Source organism: Mya arenaria, chromosome 11 (assembly GCF_026914265.1).
Source record: "Mya arenaria isolate MELC-2E11 chromosome 11, ASM2691426v1".
NCBI classification, from domain to species: domain Eukaryota; kingdom Metazoa; phylum Mollusca; class Bivalvia; order Myida; family Myidae; genus Mya; species Mya arenaria.
The window spans coordinates 32621366-32645592 of record NC_069132.1 but is presented as its reverse complement, the minus strand read 5'-3'; the positions used below and the strand labels follow the sequence as shown (position 1 = coordinate 32645592).

At 36.9% G+C, this 24227-nt stretch overlaps 2 protein-coding genes across 2 annotated transcripts; one reads left to right on the top strand and one right to left on the bottom strand.

Annotated features, from left to right (window-relative positions):
• Positions 1-624: 624 nt before the first annotated feature.
• Positions 625-17727, bottom strand: LOC128209065 (tetratricopeptide repeat protein 8-like). Its single transcript, XM_052912902.1, has 11 exons — positions 17491-17727; positions 16981-17165; positions 16611-16770; positions 16237-16371; positions 13572-13657; positions 8129-8327; positions 7621-7760; positions 6836-7007; positions 6341-6463; positions 2209-2292; positions 625-1116 (listed from the first exon to the last, which is right to left on the bottom strand). Exons 1-11 carry the CDS (start codon positions 17590-17592, stop codon positions 1000-1002), a joined length of 1503 nt encoding a protein of 500 aa, XP_052768862.1. The 5' UTR covers positions 17593-17727; the 3' UTR covers positions 625-999.
• On the top strand, positions 17699-22699 carry LOC128209066 (protein cornichon homolog 4-like). Its single transcript, XM_052912903.1, has 5 exons — positions 17699-17849; positions 18560-18628; positions 18989-19101; positions 19425-19565; positions 19884-22699. Exons 1-5 carry the CDS (start codon positions 17775-17777, stop codon positions 19921-19923), a joined length of 438 nt encoding a protein of 145 aa, XP_052768863.1. The 5' UTR covers positions 17699-17774; the 3' UTR covers positions 19924-22699.
• Positions 22700-24227: the final 1528 nt, after the last annotated feature.

Sequence of the window (24227 nt, the reverse complement as noted above, 5' to 3'; positions counted from 1 at the left end):
CCGATGATGGTTATAACATACATGTATGTATGCACAAAAAGTCTATAACAAATAGTAAAACTCAACATTTGTTGTGGCAACATATACAGGAATCAAGCTAGATTTTGAAAGTAGGGTTCAGTTACATAATAAAAGATTTTTTAAAATCATGAACGTTCACTTCTAAAGCTTATATTAAGTAAAAATATTTCCTCTGCCTAAAACTATAGAGAGGTTTGACAGGGGACTTCTACTCCCAAGGTTCTCTCCATGGTTTGCTCTAGCTTGATTACTGGTATGAATTAAGACAAGAGCTAATGCTGGTCTGTTGAACCAGGACTCAACAATGATTAAAGTCCCATGAGTTATGGGCCCTGCTATTGTGAGTATTGTCTCTGGTGAATAATGAACCAAGATTTATTTGAATATCTTATTTTTTTTTGAGTTATGGCCAAGATCAAAGTATTTGCCTAACAACACTGACGAAACAGGCTTTAACAATACCTCAACTTTTTTTACGAAAGTGGATACGGTAAAAAAGGTTTCTAAATGCATATCAATAATGGCCATGACGACAATATGATATGAACTTTGATATGACGTGTCAGCTCTTTGAACGTTTAAAGAACCAAAAATTTAATAATTTAGTTATTTATTCACAAAAACATGGAATATACAAAGGCAGTATCAGATGCTACAATCTATGATGTATGGTCCGCTCATCTAGCCTGTATGTTTTTCACTTTAGGCAACATGGTCCACTTACCTAGGCCGTAAAGTCTGGGCTGTATTGAAATTGGGCCATTGTGGCGATGTGCCATACCTTACGTATTAACTGCCCCGTTTGTTTGTGGATTACACTTAATGAAAACAAATTTATGTTTACATGTCCTTTAAACAAAAGATTAAGTAAGTCTTATGTAAAATGAAATGGTAAAAGCATCTTTCTGTTAACTTACACAACTCCACATTGAAAAAGTGTAATAGCACAACAATAACATTTAAACAGAGGTCATTGTATCACAAGAGAGCAAAATGGTGTTGAAGTTGTTTAAGGAGATCTTTGGAATCCACGTGGTCTTTAAAGGCCTCGACGGCACGCTTTGCAGAGTTGTAACTGCTCTGTAAGTCGCCAAGCTGAAAGTATAGATCAAATATACAGTTTGAAGCATTTCAAGAAAGCATAAATTCTGCATATGTGATTGACTTGGAAGATAAATATGTTCACATAGTTTCTGAGTTATGACTAACGATGAAGTTCATGTATGACAATGCTGCGGACAGCACCAACACTATGACAAACCAGACTTTCTTTCTTGGAAATACACAAAAAAGGTGCTATGTTGATTCTAAAGGGGCTAGGTAACAGATGGTCCCAAAATCAGCAAATACATTATGTCCACAAAACAAGCCCAGAATTGTCCATACTAGCTAGTATGAGGCCAAAAGTACATAATTTAACATGATTAAAAAAATATTTTGTCGCTGACCCATTTAAAAAAAGCGCATAATGGATTCTCAGTTTATAGTGTGTAAATTTAGCATGTGAAAGTCACATGATTAGTACAGATACATATACCGACGCTATTTTTATTTATATTAACTGGGATTTACCTGGTAGACAAACCGATTAAATTTCCAATTGGAAATATACGAAAAAACTGCGAAAGATACATGTGTCGTAAGCAATGTGATACACCATTAAGTCAGATTCAATGAGTTTTAGACAACAATATCAATTTTATTTAAGTTTATTTTCATTTTTTCTTGCAAATGTATCAGCGTGTGTCTTGTCCCTTTACATATTAAATTTGCTGCATATTTTGATCCATATACTTACACAAAACACACCAATATTTAAGCAACATGCATATTGCAAAAAACAAAATGTATACAGTTTCATGTCAATATCTTCAATGGTTTCTAGCTTTCTCTAACAGCCATAACACAGATGGTGACAACAACACACCTATGACAAAGCCTCAACTTTTCTATAATGAAAAACAGATCAGCTTGAGATGATTGTGGCAATATGAAAAGGGTGGAAATTGTCTAGGGACGTAGATGTCTTCCTCTCACCCAAGAGGTCATTGGTTTGAGCAACATCAAGGACAAATTCTCGTAGTCTCCACAAAAGGGACACCTATCATGGTTTTTACCCAGGAAAGACTCAGATTCAGCTGTTTTGATAATTAATCTTGTAGTAACTAAACATATATGGTGCATTACCTGGTCTGCTAGCTGTGCCCAGTTGTAATGTGGTTCATACATGTGCGGACAAATAACATACGCTGCCTGGAAAAACGCCCTCGCCTGAAAAACAGTTGATGTAGCTTTATAACTATAAGACACTATTGCCAAGGTATCAATATAGACGAGTTTACAAAGGAGTTAATGAACATTAACACATATGTCATAACCATTTGATTTTGGTAGATGCACACTAATAACCCTTCAACAAGCTTAGTGTTTGAGATTATTAATATATCTTGTCTACTGGACTAGCCTTTGATTAAATCTATCAATTCTCCTGTCTAAAATTAATGACGGCTGCTGATTTATGAAATGAACTATATGCCTGATTTGAACAAATACTGCCACCCCACAGAAAAAAATATAATTTTGAATTTGAACAAATAAAATATTATATCCGATCTAAATGCATCATTTAAGACTGTTAAATGGATTTTTGCAATGGGAAATAACTGAAGAAAAAAATAAGCGAAAGTTGAAAGAGTTATGGGACCTTCAATGATATTCCTTACATGGTTATACACTTATGTTTTAGGTGTTTAATTTTTCTATTGATGAAGTTTTTTTCTAAAATCAATGCCCCTTGCATTAAAACTGTTTTGACCCACCAGTTGTTGCTTAATATATATTTATTTCTAAAACCATTGTGAATGTTTGCTTAAAGAAATAAAAACTGGGTGGAATTCACACATTCATAGCAAAGAATAAAAGCAGAGGTTAATAAAAAAAAGAGACAACTATCAAATATGATAAATGGGCCAAAATTAATCAACACCAGGGCAAGTTGGCAACTATAAAGCCCACCTGTCGGTCCTGTAGGGAGACATGCTGATATCGGAATGCTGTTACTAAAATATTCTATTCCACTTACAAAGAACCCATGCTGTTTTGTAACACATCATATCATTAAAAGTACACCTTTGTTTTCCCCTGAGGGAAAATCTTTTCATAAGGCAGACCTTTCAAGGTCATTTTTAGAGGGACACCGAACTGGCCTAATAAACTTTATGCATATATTACGTAAATTTGTGTAATTTCACTCCATCTGACATTCAACACCAAAGTAATGTCACTGTGGGTTATGCACTTCCTCAGGCTTAAACAAGATACTTGACATTCCCTTTACAGACGTACAATACAACAAACTTTAAGTAAATAGTTTTATGCAAAATGGAATAGTATGAAGATAGATCTTATTCATTTAACAAGCACATTGTTACATTAACACTAGTGTATTAAGGGAGGAGGGGTCACCAAGGGCACCCCTGCCCACCCTGCACACACCCCAAATTGTTAAAAAAATGCTTTTCAATACATTAAAAAGACACTATTTTTGACTAAAATTTGCCCTGGATGGAAGTCCTCCACAACCCTAATTAACACGTTTACAGCCTATATATCTTTGGTTTTAAGGGGAAGGGGCACAGGTCATGTTGTGCCCCCCTTTAAAGTTAAATCTTGGATCCGATCCTAATTATGATAATACATGTACATGTTAAAATCTGGTCAAGTTCAATTTGCTTTATAATTATATACTTGTCTTTTAAACCTGCACTCTCACAGATATACCATTTTTACAACTTTTTATTTTTTGTCTTAGAATGAGCAAATTTTTACATAAATTTCTGCAAACCAATGATTTAAGACTGCTGACAAAAAATCAGATCGTAGATTTTCATATTTCCGTTCGAAAATTTGTATGTTTTATGGCTTGAGAAAAATGCATAAAACATCATTTTTCATAAAACATCATTATTTTTAACTTAAATATAAAAATTTACGGTCTAATTTTTGTCAGCAGTCTTATATAACTGGTTTCCATGGATTTTCGCAAAAACAGCTCATTCCAAGACAAAAATAAAGTTGTCAAAACGACAATCTGTGAGAGTGCAGCTTTAAGCTAGAATTAGTTAAACAAAATAAAACAAGAAAGCCTCAAAGGCAAAGCTCATCTGTTGTTTTTCCATGCAAAACACAGGCATAACTTGACCATTTGTAAAGGCGCACAATATAGATTGACGATACAATTTTATTTTTTTATTTCAATGTATTATCATGTTCAACACTTAAAACTTTAATGATTAAAACAAAAGAGTGCATATAATTTAGATACAGATAAAACAATAGTAGCCTTTATACATTTTGTAAATGGGTAATTTGAATTAAAAGCTAAGTGGCCACAAATTCCACAGCTAAAAAAGCGCCAAAATATTGCTTATATTCTTTTATCTGTATGGTATCATTTTTTTGTTTTGATCATTAATGTCAAATGAGTTAAACACGATCATTACATTAAAATGAAAATTGAAAATTTTGGTAAAAGTTATTGGGTTTGCTATTCAATTACATATTGTCTCTGGCAACATGTGTACCAAGTTTCATTTGGATAGTTTCCCTGTGTTTGAGTAATTCAACATGTGTACCAAGTTTCATTTGGATAGTTTCCCTGTGTTTGAGTAATTCAACATGTGTACCAAGTTTCATTTGGATAGTTTCCCTGTGTTTGAGTAATTCAACATGTGTACCAAGTTTCATTTGGATAGTTTCCCTGTGTTTGAGTAATTCAACATGTGTACCAAGTTTCATTTGGATAGTTTTTCTGTGTTTGAGTAATTCAACATGTGTACCAAGTTTCATTTGGATAGTTTCCCTGTGTTTGAGTAATTCAACATGTGTACCAAGTTTCATTTGGATAGTTTTTCTGTGTTTGAGTAATTCAACATGTGTACCAAGTTTCATTTGGATAGTTTCCCTGTGTTTGAGTAATTCAACATGTGTACCAAGTTTCATTTGGATAGTTTCCCTGTGTTTGAGTAATTCAACATGTGTACCAAGTTTCATTTGGATAGTTTCCCTGTGTTTGAGTAATTCAACATGTGTACCAAGTTTCATTTGGATAGTTTCCCTGTGTTTGAGTAATTCAACATGTGTACCAAGTTTCATTTGGATAGTTTCCCTGTGTTTGAGTAATTCAACATGTGTACCAAGTTTCATTTGGATAGTTTTTCTGTGTTTGAGTAATTCAACATGTGTACCAAGTTTCATTTGGATAGTTTCCCTGTGTTTGAGTAATTCAACATGTGAACCAAGTTTCATTTGGATAGTTTTTCTGTGTTTGAGTAATTCAACATGTGTACCAAGTTTCATTTGGATAGTTTCCCTGTGTTTGAGTAATTCAACATGTGTACCAAGTTTCATTTGGATAGTTTCCCTGTGTTTGAGTAATTCAACATGTGTACCAAGTTTCATTTGGATAGTTTCCCTGTGTTTGAGTAATTCAATATGTGTACCAAGTTTCATTTGGATAGTTTTTCTGTGTTTGAGTAATTCAACATGTGTACCAAGTTTCATTTGGATAGTTTTTCTGTGTTTGAGTAATTTCCCAGGTAAAATTTCTTGTAAGCCAACGACAACAACGACACCAAACCTATGACAATATACTTGTAATCATAATTTTAAATTACTTAAAACAGACATGCCGATGAATGTGTCAAAAAGTGAGCCTTCATTGTAACATTTGACTTATTGAAAAAGTGTAAAAAAGCAATTAATGTTATCATCATGCATAAAAAACAACAACATATAACAAAGAATGACACAATACAATATCCAAATAATTTTCCAAAATATCACTTCTATAATTGCAATAAACATTTTTTAATGGTGACTCAAACAAATAGAAGCATTGATGGGTGAAAATTGTCTTCTAAAACTTGCCTGATTAAGTTGATCTGGATCCTTATGATAATGACATTAATGCTATTATAAGATGAATGCTTTTTGTAACTATATTTAATTTCATTTACTAAAATGTACAATTATGTCAACATCACACAATGTTTGAATTACTTGCATTTTTTTTAAAAGACAGGGTGATGCTATTTGGGCTATAAACTTAACACTTGATATTATAAAACGTGGCATCAGTAACACACAATGAGAATAACACCTACAAAACACCTAGCCACACCTTCAGGTATATATGCATTGGACTCTGCAGCAATGTATTACTTGTATTATTAACTTTCAAAATATGTGGGAAGCGGATTATTTGATCAACAACTGGCCACTCGTAAGGTCAGTACTCAATAATACAAGGTATATTTACCATATCAACATGTCCCTTCCTCATTTCAAGAACTCCAAGATTATTATATGCCTCCGCATGGTCGTTATTGTTGGACAATGCCAGTCTGAATGCCTGGTAGGCTAACGTATTATCTCCTATGCCCTGAAACAACATTGTCATATTTCCCTTGATTAGGAATTGTAACAATAAAAGATTATAAACAGCTTTGAAAACAAGTTTTCCACAAAAATAACAGAATAAATCTCAAATATTATGACTGACTCTTACAATAACTAAGATAAAAACATCAAGGTAACATAAAATTTTAAAACATAATCTTGAGAAAATCGATAGTCATAATAACCATGGGAATATATTTTTAAATGACCACTCAATAAATCTGATAATTTACAATAAATATGTCCAATTCTATGACTTTTTATAACACAAATTCTGTAAAAGGGTAAATCTAGAACAAACGCTAATGTAAATCAGTGATGTGTTGAATCTTCTTGCCTAAAAGACCACACTTACTATTGCCACGTGTCCTATATTAAACCATATCTCCGACACAGTGTTTTCATCAGCGAGGGAAAGTGCCCGCTCAAAACAGGTGAGGGTCATATCGTACTGTTGAGCATAGAAGCAGCAGAGCCCCAGATTGTTAAAAAGCTCTGCGTTGTAGACACCCATTTGAAGAAGTCGCCTGAAAAATAAATCATTACGTTCTTTACCATGGGCGTATCCAGGATTCTCCCCAAAGAAAAGTTGGCTAAAACTTATCAAAAGCAGTGTATTTTGGTGTTTTTCTTGCATGTATACTCTACTTTATTGTCATTATAAGTTCACCTGTGCAAGTTGCATAAGTGTAGCACTTTGAGCTTGAACCACAAAAAGGGTGCAATTATCCGCATTAGAAGATATTTCCCTCTTAAATATATATTTATATAACTAATCAAAAAGAGTCAAGAAAGTTAAAAACAGAGCTTGAAAAATCATGAAACCATTTTAGATAAAATTTTGTATGCAAAACTGAGCTACAGTAAAGTAAATCAATAAGGCAGCTTGAACTCACTGCAGACAGTTGTGAGGCGTGACATCCAACCAACTGATTGTATTTGTAACTCAGCCCACTGAAACTGGCTGATTTTCTCAATTCATAGCTTTTTTTCTTTTTTTCTCTTTCATTTGCTAATTTCAGCCACAAATGCCTCTTATATACTTAATGTAAATACCTTTAAAACAGCAGACACTCTAACAAGTACTATTCGGGGCACACTACATATAAACATATAAGCATAATTTGGCATGTTGTGTACCTGTAAAACTTGAGCGCGACCTCAGGCTGGTCTGTGTAGAAGTGATGGGTGGCAATACATGCAATCGCCTCCACATGCATGTTGTCAAAACGCAGTACATCCTTGTAAAACTTTACCGCGTTGTCCATCTCATTCATCGTCTTCAATAGAAACATTGTGTGTTATAACATTTGGGTTACTTCTAGAATATTACCCTCAAAAAACAAGATTATTTGGTTATAATTTTATTATATGGTTGCCAATATTTTAACCCGACACAAAGTGCCCTAAAACTTTTACCTAACTTCCTAAGTCAATCAGGGGCCATAATGGGTATTTAGGATGAAATGGAGTTATGTAACCTCATTGTGCTATGGTCCTAAACAATTGTGTGAAGTATTAAGTGCATTTAATGAAGGGTATTGGAGTTTTAAGTGAAAATGCCAACTTGCCCTAAAACTTAAACTGGACACCGAGTAGTATAGCCTCATTTTTTAAATGGTCAAGCTAAAAACCTTCTTAAATTTACCTCATAAATCCTAGCGATGCCGGAAAGTAGACTGGTTTCACCACGAAATTTCTCAAGGCCCTGTTTGTAGAGGTCGACTGCAGTAAGGGGTTGATCAAGCCTCTGGTAGACTTTGCACAGGTACAGGTAAGTATCTACCATGTCCTGTTGCTTTATGGCCGACTTAAGCTGCTGTTCAGCATCACGGTACATACCCAGCCTACAAATGCATAGTAAGCATATATGTGTAGTGGTACATGAACAAACGTAAAGTCAATACATTAGAATACATGTGCATCATGGGTATATACCTTATTTGAGCCAAATATTAACTTATCAATACATAAAAATTGTACAAAAATGAGACCGAGTAATAATCTAATTTGAAGCAGGTAATTTCCTACCTGTAGTAGCACTTGGCAAGGTACCCCTTTCAACACCAATGCTTTTATACCTGTAAGGAGCACTTGGCAATCTGCCCCTCCACCACCATGAGATCTCCTACCTGTAGTATCACTTGGCAAGCTGTACCTTCCACCACCATGAGATCACCTACCTGTAGTAGCACTTGGCAATCTGCCTCTCCACCACCATGAGATCTCCTACCTGTAGTATCACTTGGCAAGCTGTACCTTCCACCACCATGAGATCACCTACCTGTAGTAGCACTTGGTAATCTGCCCCTCCACCACCATGTGATCTCCTACCTGTAGTATCACTTGGCAAGCTGTATCTTCCACCACCATGAGATCACCTACCTTAAGTAGCACTTGGTAATCTGCCCCTCCACCACCATGTGATCTCCTACCTGTAGTATCACTTGGCAAGCTGTATCTTCCACCACCATGAGATCACCTACCTTAAGTAGCACTTGGTAATCTGCCCCTCCACCACCATGTGATCTCCTACCTGTAGTATCACTTGGCAAGCTGTACCTTCCACCACCATGAGATCACCTACCTGTAGTAGCACTTGGTAATCTGCCCCTCCACCACCATGTGATCTCCTACCTGTAGTATCACTTGGCAAGCTGTACCTTCCACCACCATGAGATCACCTACCTTAAGTAGCACTTGGTAATCTGCCCCTCCACCACCATGTGATCTCCTACCTGTAGTATCACTTGGCAAGCTGTACCTTACACCACCATGAGATCACCTACCTTAAGTAGCACTTGGTAATCTGCCCCTCCACCACCATGAGATCTCCTACCTGTAGTATCACTTGGTAAGCTGTACCTTCCACCACCATGAGATCACCTACCTGTAGTAGCACTTGGTAATCTGCCCCTCCACCACCATGTGATCTCCTACCTGTAGTAGCACTTTGTAATCTGCCCCTCCACCACCATGAGATCTCCTACCTGTAGTAGCACTTGGCAATCTGCCCCTCCACCACCATGAGATCTCCTACCTGTAGTAGCACTTGGCAATCTGCCCCTCCACCACCATGAGATCTCCTACCTGTAGTAGCACTTGGCAAGCTGTACCTTCCACCACCATGAGATCTCCTACCTGTAGTAGCACTTGGCAATCTGCCCCTCCACCACCATGAGATCTCCTACCTGTAGTATCACTTGGCAAGCTGTACCTTACACCACCATGAGATCTCCTACCTGTAGTAGCACTTGGCAATCTGCCCCTCCACCACCATGAGATCTCCTACCTGTAGTAGCACTTGGCAATCTGTACCTTCCACCACCATGAGATCTCCTACCTGTAGTAGCACTTGGCAATCTGCCCCTCCACCACCATGAGATCTCCTACCTGTAGTAGCACTTGGCAAGCTGTACCTTCCACCACCATGAGATCTCCTACCTGTAGTAGCACTTGGTAATCTGTACCTTCACCACCATGAGATCACCTACCTGTAGTAGCACTTGGTAATCTGCCCCTCCACCACCATGAGATCTCCTACCTGTAGTAGCACTTGGCAAGCTGTACCTTACACCACCATGAGATCACCTACCTGTAGTAGCACTTGGTAATCTGCCCCTCCACCACCATGAGATCTCCTACCTGTAGTAGCACTTGGTAATCTGCCCCTCCACCACCATGAGATCTCCTACCTGTAGTAGCACTTGGCAAGCTGTACCTTCCACCACCATGAGATCTCCTACCTGTAGTAGCACTTGGCAAGCTGTACCTTACACCACCATGAGATCACCTACCTGTAGTAGCACTTGGTAATCTGCCCCTCCACCACCATGAGATCTCCTACCTGTAGTAGCACTTGGCAAGCTGTACCTTACACCACCATGAGATCTCCTACCTGTAGTAGCACTTGGCAATCTGCCCCTCCACCACCATGAGATCTCCTACCTGTAGTAGCACTTGGCAATCTGTACCTTCCACCACCATGAGATCTCCTACCTGTAGTAGCACTTGGCAATCTGCCCCTCCACCACCATGAGATCTCCTACCTGTAGTAGCACTTGGCAAGCTGTACCTTCCACCACCATGAGATCTCCTACCTGTAGTAGCACTTGGTAATCTGTACCTTCACCACCATGAGATCACCTACCTGTAGTAGCACTTGGTAATCTGCCCCTCCACCACCATGAGATCTCCTACCTGTAGTAGCACTTGGCAAGCTGTACCTTACACCACCATGAGATCACCTACCTGTAGTAGCACTTGGTAATCTGCCCCTCCACCACCATGAGATCTCCTACCTGTAGTAGCACTTGGTAATCTGCCCCTCCACCACCATGAGATCTCCTACCTGTAGTAGCACTTGGCAAGCTGTACCTTCCACCACCATGAGATCTCCTACCTGTAGTAGCACTTGGCAAGCTGTACCTTACACCACCATGAGATCACCTACCTGTAGTAGCACTTGGTAATCTGCCCCTCCACCACCATGAGATCTCCTACCTGTAGTAGCACTTGGTAATCTGCCCCTCCACCACCATGAGATCTCCTACCTGTAGTATCACTTGGCAAGCTGTACCTTCCACCACCATGAGATCTCCTACCTGTAGTAGCACTTGGTAATCTGTACCTTCCACCACCATGAGATCTCCTACCTGTAGTATCACTTGGTAAGCTGTACCTTCCACCACCATGAGATCACCTACCTGTAGTATCACTTGGCAAGCTGTACCTTCTACCACCATGAGATCTCCTACCTGTAGTAGCACTTGGTAATCTGCCCCTCCACCACCATGTGATCTCCTACCTGTAGTATCACTTGGCAAGCTGTACCTTACACCACCATGAGATCACCTACCTTAAGTAGCACTTGGCAATCTGCCCCTCCACCACCATGTGATCACCTACCTGTAGTATCACTTGGCAAGCTGTACCTTCCACCACCATGAGATCATCTACCTGTAGTAGCACTTGGCAATCTGCCCCTCCACCACCATGAGATCTCCTACCTGTAGTATCACTTGGCAATCTGCCCCTCCACCACCATGAGATCACCTACCTGTAGTAGCACTTGGTAATCTGCCCCTCCACCACCATGTGATCTCCTACCTGTAGTATCACTTGGCAAGCTGTACCTTACACCACCATGAGATCACCTACCTTAAGTAGCACTTGGCAATCTGCCCCTCCACCACCATGAGATCACCTACCTGTAGTATCACTTGGCAAGCTGTACCTTCCACCACCATGAGATCATCTACCTGTAGTAGCACTTGGCAATCTGCCCCTCCACCACCATGAGATCTCCTACCTGTAGTAGCACTTGGTAATCTGTACCTTCCACCACCATGAGATCTCCTACCTGTAGTATCACTTGGTAAGCTGTACCTTCCACCACCATGAGATCACCTACCTGTAGTATCACTTGGCAAGCTGTACCTTCTACCACCATGAGATCACCTACCTGTAGTAGCACTTGGTAATCTGCCCCTCCACCACCATGTGATCTCCTACCTGTAGTATCACTTGGCAAGCTGTACCTTCCACCACCATGAGATCATCTACCTGTAGTAGCACTTGGCAATCTGCCCCTCCACCACCATGAGATCTCCTACCTGTAGTATCACTTGGCAATCTGCCCCTCCACCACCATGAGATCACCTACCTGTAGTAGCACTTGGTAATCTGCCCCTCCACCACCATGTGATCTCCTACCTGTAGTATCACTTGGCAAGCTGTACCTTACACCACCATGAGATCACCTACCTTAAGTAGCACTTGGCAATCTGCCCCTCCACCACCATGAGATCACCTACCTGTAGTATCACTTGGCAAGCTGTACCTTCCACCACCATGAGATCATCTACCTGTAGTAGCACTTGGCAATCTGCCCCTCCACCACCATGAGATCTCCTACCTGTAGTAGCACTTGGTAATCTGTACCTTCCACCACCATGAGATCTCCTACCTGTAGTATCACTTGGTAAGCTGTACCTTCCACCACCATGAGATCACCTACCTGTAGTATCACTTGGCAAGCTGTACCTTCTACCACCATGAGATCACCTACCTGTAGTAGCACTTGGTAATCTGCCCCTCCACCACCATGTGATCTCCTACCTGTAGTATCACTTGGCAAGCTGTACCTTCCACCACCATGAGATCATCTACCTGTAGTAGCACTTGGCAATCTGCCCCTCCACCACCATGAGATCTCCTACCTGTAGTAGCACTTGGTAAGCTGTACCTTCCACCACCATGAGATCTCCTACCTGTAGTATCACTTGGTAAGCTGTACCTTCCACCACCATGAGATCACCTACCTGTAGTATCACTTGGCAAGCTGTACCTTCCACCACCATGAGATCACCTACCTGTAGTAGCACTTGGCAATCTGCCCCTCCACCACCATGAGATCTCCTACCTGTAGTAGCACTTGGCAAGCTGTACCTTCCACCACCACCATGAGATCTCCTAACTGTAGTAGCACTTGACAAGCTGTACCTTCCAACACCACCATGAGATCTCCTATCTGTAGCAGCACTTATAAAGAACAACCAGATCTTTTCCTTCTTGTAGTAGTCCATGTATTTTCCACCACCAGTTAGTTTCCTACCTGTTGTAATTCATGGGAAGCTGCACCATTCACCATCAGGTGATGCGCTTAGTGAGTTTAAACCTGTATTTTCACTTGGCAAGCTGTAACCTCCATCACCAGAGGATTTCCTACATGTAGTAGAACTTGGCTCTCTGTAACTTCCACCACCAGATGATTTCCTACCTGTAGTAGCACTTGGCTCTCTGTAACTTCCACCAGCAGATGATTTCCTACCTGTAGTAGCACTTGGCTCTCTGTAACTTCCACCAGCAGATGATTTCCTACCTGTAGTAGCACTTGGCTCTCTGTAACTTCCACCAGCAGATGATTTCCTACATGTAGTAGCACTTGGCTCTCTGTAACTTCCACCACCAGATGATTTCCTACCTGTAGTAGCACTTGGCTCTCTGTAACTTCCACCACCAGATGATTTTCTACATGTAGTTTTTTTTCTACCTTTCACCATCAGGTGATTTTTTAAGTGATTTCATACCTGTAGTAGCACTTGGCAAGCTGTACCTTCCACCACCAGTCCTTGAACTGACATGCCTCAGTAGCCAATGCTGCCAGCTCAAGCGCCTACAAACATACATGGTCTTGTATAATTGTTGGTTGTATGGCTTTTCAAATGGCAAATTACACTGTTTTGCAAGCGACTACCCAGTGTTACTTGCTTTTTTTTCTGTTTTTGTATGACATGACATTGAATCAAAGAATGGTTGTACCAGACCATAGGCTACTTTTCATCTTTATAGGTTTTGGAGTTCAATGCATTGTTATTTAAAAAACAGGCTGAACATGCTGGATCTGCTTTATGTACTTTTTTGTTTACAATTCCACTGCAATGGTTGTACTCATTACACTGGATGATTAGTCACTGCAAGATTGAGTGTATAAGTAGTGTCTGTTTTAGTAAGTTTACTTTTTAATGAGATTGTTGTCCATTATTGAACATGAATGTATGTGAACACTTAATAAAACTTGAAATGAGATCATTTTTTACCAGTATTTTTTTTTTAATGAAACCTGGAATGAAAAAAAGGCCCACGAAAGCTTACCCTCTACGGGCATGACTTAATTTGTATTATTTTTTATCCAAACTATGTACATACCAGTTATAGGCAATATAATGATGACTACATTTAAAGGGAAGCAATCAGTGACCCATATGTTAAAGAAAGGCAAAGGGAGAGTAACACTACAATAATACTCAACTCTATGTACTAGTTGTCTCCCTTAGACTATACTTATGATATTGCTACACCTTGGTTTTTAAAAGGAACCAAACTCTCATTGATATCTAACTACTGTATTAGTTTGATTGAGAAACAGTCAATACTGGAGATTTTATCGCAAGCAATTGTTTATGGATGTACGACGGACACAGCGCCATCGCATATGGCTGGTAGTGTTAACAAGAGCTGTCGTAAGACAGCGCGCTCGACTTCGCCGCTAGGACTTAGAAGTGAATACAATAACAATGTAATATCACCAAGTTTGGTCTATTTATGTCAAACCTAACTAAAATTATTCAATACATAAAGAGACTTTGATGCTGCCCTCCCACCATCCAAAAAATGACACAAGTCATTCAAATAACTTGATTTCCCATTATGAAAATGTGGTAAAGAATAAACAAATATGCCTTTCAAAAGAAATTAAAATAAAATTAAAAAAAAAAAAATAATAATAAAAATTCAAGGGCCATATAGTATAGCCCTTCTTGTTTTCCCTTGGTAAAAAAACTGGTTAAGAATGTAAAAATGTGCCTATCAAATGAAATTAATAAAAAAAAAAAATTATATTCAAGGGACATAATTTGTATTAAGGGTTAAAATGGAGTTATATTTCTTGTTGTAAGATGGTTGTAAATAATTTTGAATAATATTCAGTGCATTGAATTAACGGTATAGAAGTTTTTTTATTAAAATCCCAACTTGCCCTTAACTTTTACTTGCCTAAAACTTTAACCTAAGTCAATCAGGGGCCATAACTTGTATTAAGGATATGGAGTTATGTAACCTCATTGGGTGATGGTCCGGAACAATTGTGTGAAGTATTAAGTCAATTGAATGAAGGGTATAGAAGTTATTAATAAATATCCCAACCTGCCCTAAAACTTTAACCTAAGTTCCATAGTCAATCAAGGGCCATAATTTGTATAAAAGATAATATGGTGTTATCTAACCTCATTATGTGATGGCTCTGAACAACTGTTTGAAGTATTAAGTCAATTGAATGAATGGTATTGGAGTTTTAAGTGAAAATCCCAACTTGCCCTGAAACTTTAACCTGCCCTAAAACTTTAACCTAAGCCAATCAGGGGCCATAACTTGTATTAAGGATAATATGGAGTTATTATTAACTCAATTGAATGAAAGGTATTGGACTTATAAGTGAAAATCCCAACTTGCCCTAAAACTTTAGCCGGACGCCGACGCTGGGGCGAGTAGTATAGCCCACCTATTCTTCGAATAGTCGAGCTAAAAATGGTAAGGAGAAATGATTTTTTTTCTGTTAAAAAAAAATGAAGAAACAAAATAAAACTAGCACTGGATAACTTTTAAGTAAATGATGTAGGCCAAAGTGTTCATCAGTTATTGACCTGACCCTTTGACCCACTGACCTTAAGGTTCATCTGCTGGTTGTGAACAACCTGCCAACCATGTTTAAGGTCCCTGATCACCAGCGTACTTCATTTATTAATCAGAAACTGATTTTCAGCTGTAGTTCACCACGACCATGACTTTGACGCATTTACCTCAAAATTAATAGGTTTCATCTACTGCTCACAAAGTTTGAGGTTCCTGTGCCCCAGCACACATCAGGTATTGTTCAGAAGCAGATTTACAGCTTATTGTCACAATGACCTTGATCTTTTGGCCAAACTGACCTCAGAATCCTTGGCTCTAAGCATTCATAAGTTATTTATTGGAAACTATGGGATGGTGTGATGGTCCAATTACAATATGTAAAAAATCATCATTGATTTAGACCCTCCTTGAGTCTCGAGTCTGAACTCAGACTTAAGACTGTCCTACTCACTGCCCAAGAAAGCATGATTCATTCTCAATAATATTTCAATGACATAGATAAATTTTATGTTCATGTAAAAGGAAGTGTCTGAATTTCTTGTTCAAATATAGAATGGCACTCACATTTCTGACATCATTCTCATGGTGGAAAATGTATTCAAACAATGCTTTCGCAAGGCCAGGTCGTGCTGCATATTTTGACATGTTCAGACGAGCCAGGTTGATGAATGGTCCATCTGGGGTTGATAGCATGGATGCCTGCAATTACGAAGCATGCCAAGTTGATGTATAGTGAATGAGTGAAATAAACAAATAGTATTCCATTGAAAGGTTTAATAATTAAATTAATTCTTACGGTTCATTTAGTTACAGTCCCATCAAACAGGGTTCCATGTATTTTTGATCTGGCTAATGCTGTTATTAAATGGACATATAATATAGTCTACACCGACAGACATTGTACATTTTGAAATAAAAATTGTCCTGATGGTACAGACCGTGCCAAGACGGACATATCTGCCAGAAGCGCTCGTGACAGGCCGAGCAGTATGAGCAGTGCGTGGTGTTCTGATTGCTTGTTCCATTGTACCTGGTCTGCCCCCCTGTGACCCTGGTCTTGCAAATCCTGAGGTTGGTCGACCTGATTGTGACACAGGCCTGAAGAAAACATGTAAACAAACCCAAAGTTGAAAACACTATCATAAATAACATGACTAGTTTTGCCAATTGACATCATCTGAGCAGAAGTTTACTCTCTCTCAAAAAATATTTATTTAATGGGGTTATTCATACTGAATTTTTGTTTCTGTTTTTTTGATTCAAATACTATTTTATCCAAAAATAGCCAATTCTAGTTTTTCATGTTACCTAACACCTTGACTTAGGCCCCCTTGTCCTCCAGCACCAGGTGTGCGGAGTGAAGTCCCTGGCCGGGCAACCTGCGCAGTAACATTATCGTCCATCAACATCTCTGCTATCCCTTCCTCATCCCAGTCCACCTCGTCAACATACACCTGGGATGTGAGAGCCCTTGTCTTCAGTGTCCATGTTGCCTGAACAAATGAATAATACACCATAATGTTGCTTTATAACCTAAGGGGTTTAAAAGTCTGGGGTTGAAATGTCCTCCTCCCTACACCATTGATTAGTTGATGCAAAAGATAACCCCTGTGCAATTTATGATTGTTATCAGACTTTTGCATTTTGTGCTTTCTATACCCTTTGTCGATTTGGAGTAGTTATCATGTGGAGAAGTTACCAATAAATCATTGAAATAAGATGAATGCGGGCCAGGTCAATAATCCGAATTATTTAGAATCCGAAATTTATTCCAACTGACATAATTTCTTCTAAAAATAATGATTAATGACAATTTACCTGATCGTAAGGATTCTTTTCAAGAAGTTCACTGCAAATATCAACACACTGTTGGTATTTTTTCCTCCTAAAACAGCTGTATGCCAAGAAAAGGGGATCCATAACAAGTTATTTATTTCTGGGTATAGCTTGTTTTCATTAGATACTGGAATGTCACAGGGAGAATGTGCTTCATTGAGATGGCCCCTGAAAACATCGGCGGATTCCGTACTTTTCCGGAAAAATAAAAGACACCTGTCGGTTGGCCGGATGTATTCGGAAAATTACCGGTAAAAAATACGGAAATGGGAGTCGATGCACCTTTATTCATATTTGCTCTCGTCGATGAGGGATATTTACTATTCCTTGTGGTGTATTTTGTATCCTTTTCTGTTGAAAATGAAGTCAAAATTACTGCTGTGTATAATGATATTTTCATTGATATATTTCCAACTTGTACTAAAATCTTTGTGACATATGTAACATTCGGACAATTAAGATTTCGGATAGTTTTCCTGAATGTAATCCAGAATTTATCATTTTATGACAGTATATGCTAGCCATACATAGTGACATGCGTTATTTCTTTCATATTTGAGGGTATTTCAATGTCAGTTGACGTTATAAATACAACATTATGTAAATGTTATAAAAGAGTTAAGGTTAAAAAGAAAAGAAAAATCTTGACCAATAAACATTTTGTTGTTCAAAAACTTTGCACCTTGTAAGTTTGTCTGTTTTTCTTAAAAAAAGCATTGTGATAGGGTTGGTGTTGTTGTTGGTGTCGATAGACATATGAATAGCAAGGCCCATAATTCTGACATTAATCATTATCATGTAACAACCCTTGTGGGACTCCGGACTGGATTAAAACAACAGATAGGCTTAGCTTAGGCTCAGAGGCGCTCTTCTGTAATATATACACTATTGTTACAGAAGAGTTGATATGTTTGATCACAGATTTTTTTTAATTACATGAGTTATTTACGGTATAATTAAGATTACAATTTCAAGATTATTTTGAAAGTATGTCATTGCATTTATATTAGGTCTAAGGATGGTATTTTTTTATCCTTAACACTTTCACAAGGTTATAACTTTGTCAGATTTAGAGTGTGATTACCTGAATGCAAGGACATGCTGCGAAAAGTTAAATTTTGTAAGTATCCATTTGCATTCAATGACTTCTATCAAACATCTGATTTATCATTACCTGCTATAATACATTCTGTCAGTGATACCTTAAATAGCTAGCCTAATGTTAGTTTTGTTTTAAAAATGAAACTGACAAAATCATTCAATTTTAAAGTTTATGTGATCTTGTAAATTTGTACCTGTCAATAGAAGACTTGATCCATTTTAGATACAATTGGGAACAATGATTATTGAACTGAGGCACCAGGCAGTAAATTTATAAAAAAAATACTACTTACAAAAACTAAGCTGTGACTGTTAAGTCAAATACAAGTTTAAATGAATTTAGCTTGGAAATTAGAAGTTTTTTGTTCTTAAATTTCAGTGGGTGCTACCTGAGATTATCCCACAAGCAGTTTTGACAGTGTTGCTGTTAATAACCGGGCACCCGTTCTTGTTTGTATTGTATGGATTATGCACAGCATGGATCATTTACAGGTACAATGTAGCCTAGTTTGATTTGTTATGAACTACATGTGTAGTTAACTTAAGCAAAATTGTTAAACCCACTATCTGTTTTGAGCTTCTCTGAATCACCAGTAAACAAGTTATTAATTTTTAATTATCAAAACTTTAATTACTGGTGCTAGTATTGGCAAAAGGTGTTATTAATTATATTGTCCCAATCATTATGGCAATAATGGTACATATTTGGTTACCAACTTATTCAACATAACATGTATACTATATTGATAATGAAGCAGTTGAATAGTTTATTTCATCTAAGAAAAGATATCTTAAAGTTGTTGATGCTGTTTCAGATATGCAAAAAAGCCAACGGGTAATATAGGCTTGTTTGACCCGACAGAAATCCACAACCGGCAGCAGCTGAAGTCTCATATGAAGGAAAACCTGTGTAAGATGGGCTTCCATCTGGTGTTCTTCTTCATCTATCTCTACCTGTAAGTACACAATATATAATTGTATTACATGTGCATTTTTCACACAAAAATGCACAATCTGATTTTCACAAATAGAAAATTTACAAAAAAGATTCAATGCATTGTGCAACAGATTTGACAATGTCATATGTCGCAATGATGCTATGCCATAGAAACAATAATTGATATTCATATATTTGCGAATGTACAACAAAGTGAGATAAATTGCTTCATTATCATTTACGTAAATTATGTATATTGTAACCATGATGATAACTTTGATAGGGTAACATTCAAGTTAAAGACTATATGTATAACAAGGTACCGTTTCTCTTTCAGTATGATATATTCCCTGATAAAAGGTGATGACACAGACTGAGAGCATTAGAATGAGAATCCCGCCACAGAACAAATCTCACCATCCACACAACTGTACATATCATATTGTTCATTGATCGCCAAAAGGGTCTATATGCATATTGAATAAGATGGCTAATACAAACATATTAAATAAGAAGGCAAAGAAGAAGGCTGATATATGTATATTATATAATAAAGCAAATAAGAGGGCTGATATATACATATTAAAAAAAAATGTCAAACAGGAAGGCAAGTAAGGCTCAGTCGCTGATATATGTGATATTGTCAGTAAAAAATTGTCCTGTAGGGGTATTCATGTGCAAGACAATAAATTTAAAATTAACCAAGTAATATGATGACAAAACAATCTTGAAACAATTTGTAGAATTGAATTATAGAACTTTTTCACAGACATTTAAGACAAGCTATGATTGCCTGTTTATGAAGCACAACACCTTTGCAAAAATCATAATGTTGCTTTTCCCTCCACTGGACTCATTTTTACTGACAACGTCACATATGGATGTTAAGTAAGAAGGCTGATGAGCCCTTTTGGCTCTCCATGGACATATGTTTGTCTGTCTATAACATGGACACCCATACTATTTACTGTAACAGTTGCTAGCATTAGATTGTTGTTTGATACCCTGAAGAGATTTAATATCCACCTGTTTATATGTTTTGGTACATTACAATCATAATGGCATAATCATCAACATTGTGTATGCATTTTTAAAGGTATATTTTATATTGTTTGCAATAAGGCAAATGGTTACTTGTCAACTGTATTTAATGATAAGAAAATTTGATTATATACTTATTTATATTTTTGATGTTAAAAGCATAAAGCATTCAGTTTGATAAACACTATAACGTGAAAACACCTGCCAAACTTTGTGATTTTTTTCTCGATTGCAAATTTCAAGCATAAGTTTTATGTAGAGAAACACCATACACATGTGCAGGTGTTATTATAATGCTGCTGTTGTCAGTCATGTTTTAATGGTTTTATGTTGTAGTACAAGGTATGTAGTTCATAATCAATATTGTAATTTGTATGCAGCATTTTGTTTTTGAGTTTTCTGTTAAACAGGCATACATTTGTTACAGCAACTTTTCACAAATGAACGTGTTCATTTTGCAATCTGGCCCCTCAAACACACATGGAAAAATGCAATTTATCCTTATATTTACATTTTTAATAATTATTCATCATATTTGAAAACTAATGAAATTTGCCGCAACTGATTATTTATTGTTAAAGAAAGCTTATCAACAATATAAAATATAGAAATAAAGAATAGTCAATAATTTTGGTACGATATGTACCATTGGTTAAAAGATGATGCTTTTATCCAATGGCAGAGCAGTGCTGGTAAAAACAATGACCTCATAACTCCTTGTTCATATAATATGAATTTCAAGTTTTCTATATATACAAGAGATTAGAGGATGTAAATATTGAATAAAAATACAACTGTAATTCCATGTGTTTTGTAATGGTTCAACTCGCAAGAATAGTGCTTGTCATTTAGCGTACACTGTATTTCAGTGTGTTCAGTTTATTAATGTCCTAGCTGTTTAATGTTGAACCTCATTTTACCTAAGTTTGAAGATTTTATCTTTAAAGTATTTCAATAAATGTCTGTTTCTTACATTACCAAGGTCCAGTTTCAGATATAAAGATATCTTAGTCGCAAACTTTACTCTGCATAAGAGTGCCCAGGTACATCCGTAAAGCTACCGGCAGAATCTATGCAATAAATGTCTTTATGATATTGTTATTGAAACGGAATTTATGTGAAAAATGAAGTTACACCTGCAAATTTACATTCTTCAGCCTTACACACTTTTTTGAAACAGGACCTAGACACTTATTCAGGAAGCAACTATAAAAGTGAGAAAAATAAAAAAAATGTTGTTATATCTTTTCACCTTGTTGATGGTTTTCATCAGTATGTTTGACAGGAAGTCAGAATTTTGGTTGCACTATTTTAAGGTATATTGATGAAATCTGATTTATCTTTTTTATCTTTCATTCACTAGAGAAATAGACTAAGAAATAGACTGGTTTTCTTAAAGGCCTTAATACTCGTTAACAAGTATAGTCTTGAGACTTTATCTCACCTTAGAATGTTTGTTATTTTGCTTTATGTATTTGTACATGTATACACTATTTGGAAAGCTTTATGTATTTTTAAGCTTATTAAATGATATTTTTGATGCACAACATATTATTTCTGAAATTTTCTTTTTCCTTGTAAAGGTAATCAACATAATATACTGTCACTGATTTTATCATGTAATGCTCAGGATACCTGAGTTAGTATTTGCATCTTTATTGATCTCTTTTAGTTCTATTGTGATGCCGGACTCCAATAGTTAACAGCTAATTTTTATAAACTAGGAGGCCATTTGGGTCAAGGAATTGTCACGAAGAAAGAAAACCTTATTTCGTTTTGTGTTTCAATGGATTTTTCACGTGCATAGCATGGTCGAAATGCATAAATTACTTTATGGCAATAGCATTACATTTTTTGTATCTGTTTTTAGGTGTATTTCAGTTTTGGAGAGTTTTTGAAATGACGTTATTTTATATTTAGTACAAATATTTTCCATATTAGAAAACTTGTGTGACCCATATCCCTTGCTACTTAGTTATGATTCTACATTGTGGCCCTCTGCTTAATATTTTATGACCATTCATGTACTTGCATAATCACAAATATTTTGTGTGTTTTGGTGCATTTTAAAATCCCCATTTAAAATCAAGATAAATAAAACTGAAAATCTTATATTGATTTCTTCTTGTTTTATAAGTGCAATAAAATCCTGGAACATGAAAAATATTTTTGGCTTAAATATTCAGCGTAACAATCAAAACATACACATCAGCTAATTGTCCAGAGACTGAGCTAACCACTGGTATTATTCAGGTTTAATACCTGGAAGAGAGGCACATAGAAATCAAACTTTGTAGGTTGTTATTCACATAGTACCGGAAGAAATGACGTACAATAAGAGGTTTGAAGCAAAAAGGTTCAAAGCTAAATAAAGAAGTTGATATAGAACCATTTTTAGCTCGACTATTCGAAGAATGAGGAGAGCTATACTACTCACCCAAGCGTTGGCATCACACCTTGGTTAAGGTTTTGCATGCAAGCACCTTTAAGTCATTATCTCAGTAAATACATAATGTTTTGAATTGAAACTTTAGATATGTATTCCCAACTATCTAACCTACTAAATTAATGAAGTTAGATAACACTTATTTGCATTTAATGCAAATAATGGCCCTTTATTATTTGACTTAGAAATTCTGGTTAAGGTTTTGCATGTAAGCACACATAGGTTATTATCTCAGCAACTACTTGATGTATTGCATTGAGATTTAACACAATGGTACTCAACCATCCAACTCGCTTAAATAACCAAAAAAGATAACTCTGGTTTGCATTTAATGCAAAATAATTTCCCTTTATTATTCGACTTAAAAATTCTGGTTAAGGTTTTGCATGTAAGCACACATAGATTAATATCTCAGTAACTATGTGATGTATTGCATTGAGACTTTACACTATGGTTCTCAACCATCCAACTTACTTAATTAACCAAGTTAGATAACTCTAGTTCATTTAATGCAAAATAATTTCCCTTTATTATTTGACTTAAAAATTCTGGCTAAGGTTTTGCAGGTAACCACATTTAAGTCAATATCTCAGCAAATACATCTTATATTGCATTGAAACTTTAAACACAGGCTCCCAACCACTCAACCTTCTTAATTAATCAAGAAAGATAACTCTATCTTGCATATTATATCACTTTTGCCCCTTTATTATGCGACTTCGAAGTTCTGGTTAAGGTTTTGCATGTAAGCACACATAGACTAATATCTCAGCAACTACTTCATGTATTGCATTGAGACTTTATACATTGGTACTTTACCACCTAACCTACTTGAATAACCAAGTTAGATAACTGTATTTTGCAAATAATGGCCCTTTATTATTGGACTTAGAAATTCTGGTTATAATTTTGCATGTAACCACATTCATGTCTCAGCAAAAACATCATGTATTGCATTGAAATCTAATTTTACAGTGATCCATGTTTCGCCAAAACTTTTCAATCCTTACACTGAAAAGCAGCGTAATAGTCGAGCACGCTGTCTCTGTGACAGCTCTTATTTTCATCCCTCGTTAACCTTTGGCTTGTACAAATTATCAAGCTGGTAATCAAAAATATGCCGAGTAATAATGTTACCAACTTTGGTAAAGATTGCATCAAAATTGATGAAGTTAAGCAGGCGAGGTCAATTTG

Excerpts from the sequence above, each read along its gene's own strand:
- LOC128209065 (XM_052912902.1), bottom strand. The coding sequence starts at position 17,592 with ATGGATCCCCTTTTCTTGGCATACAGCTGTTTTAGGAGGAAAAAATAC. Across the intron at positions 13,658-16,236 it reads ATGAGAATGATGTCAGAAAT|GCGCTTGAGCTGGCAGCATT; the intron begins GTGAGTGCCATT and ends GTATGTTTGTAG. Across the intron at positions 7,761-8,128 it reads GCATCGCTAGGATTTATGAG|ACGATGAATGAGATGGACAA; the intron begins GTAAATTTAAGA and ends TTTCTATTGAAG.
- LOC128209066 (XM_052912903.1), top strand. The coding sequence starts at position 17,775 with ATGGGAGTCGATGCACCTTTATTCATATTTGCTCTCGTCGATGAGGGA. Across the intron at positions 17,850-18,559 it reads TATTCCTTGTGGTGTATTTT|GTTATAACTTTGTCAGATTT; the intron begins GTATCCTTTTCT and ends CACTTTCACAAG. Across the intron at positions 19,102-19,424 it reads ACAGCATGGATCATTTACAG|ATATGCAAAAAAGCCAACGG; the intron begins GTACAATGTAGC and ends ATGCTGTTTCAG.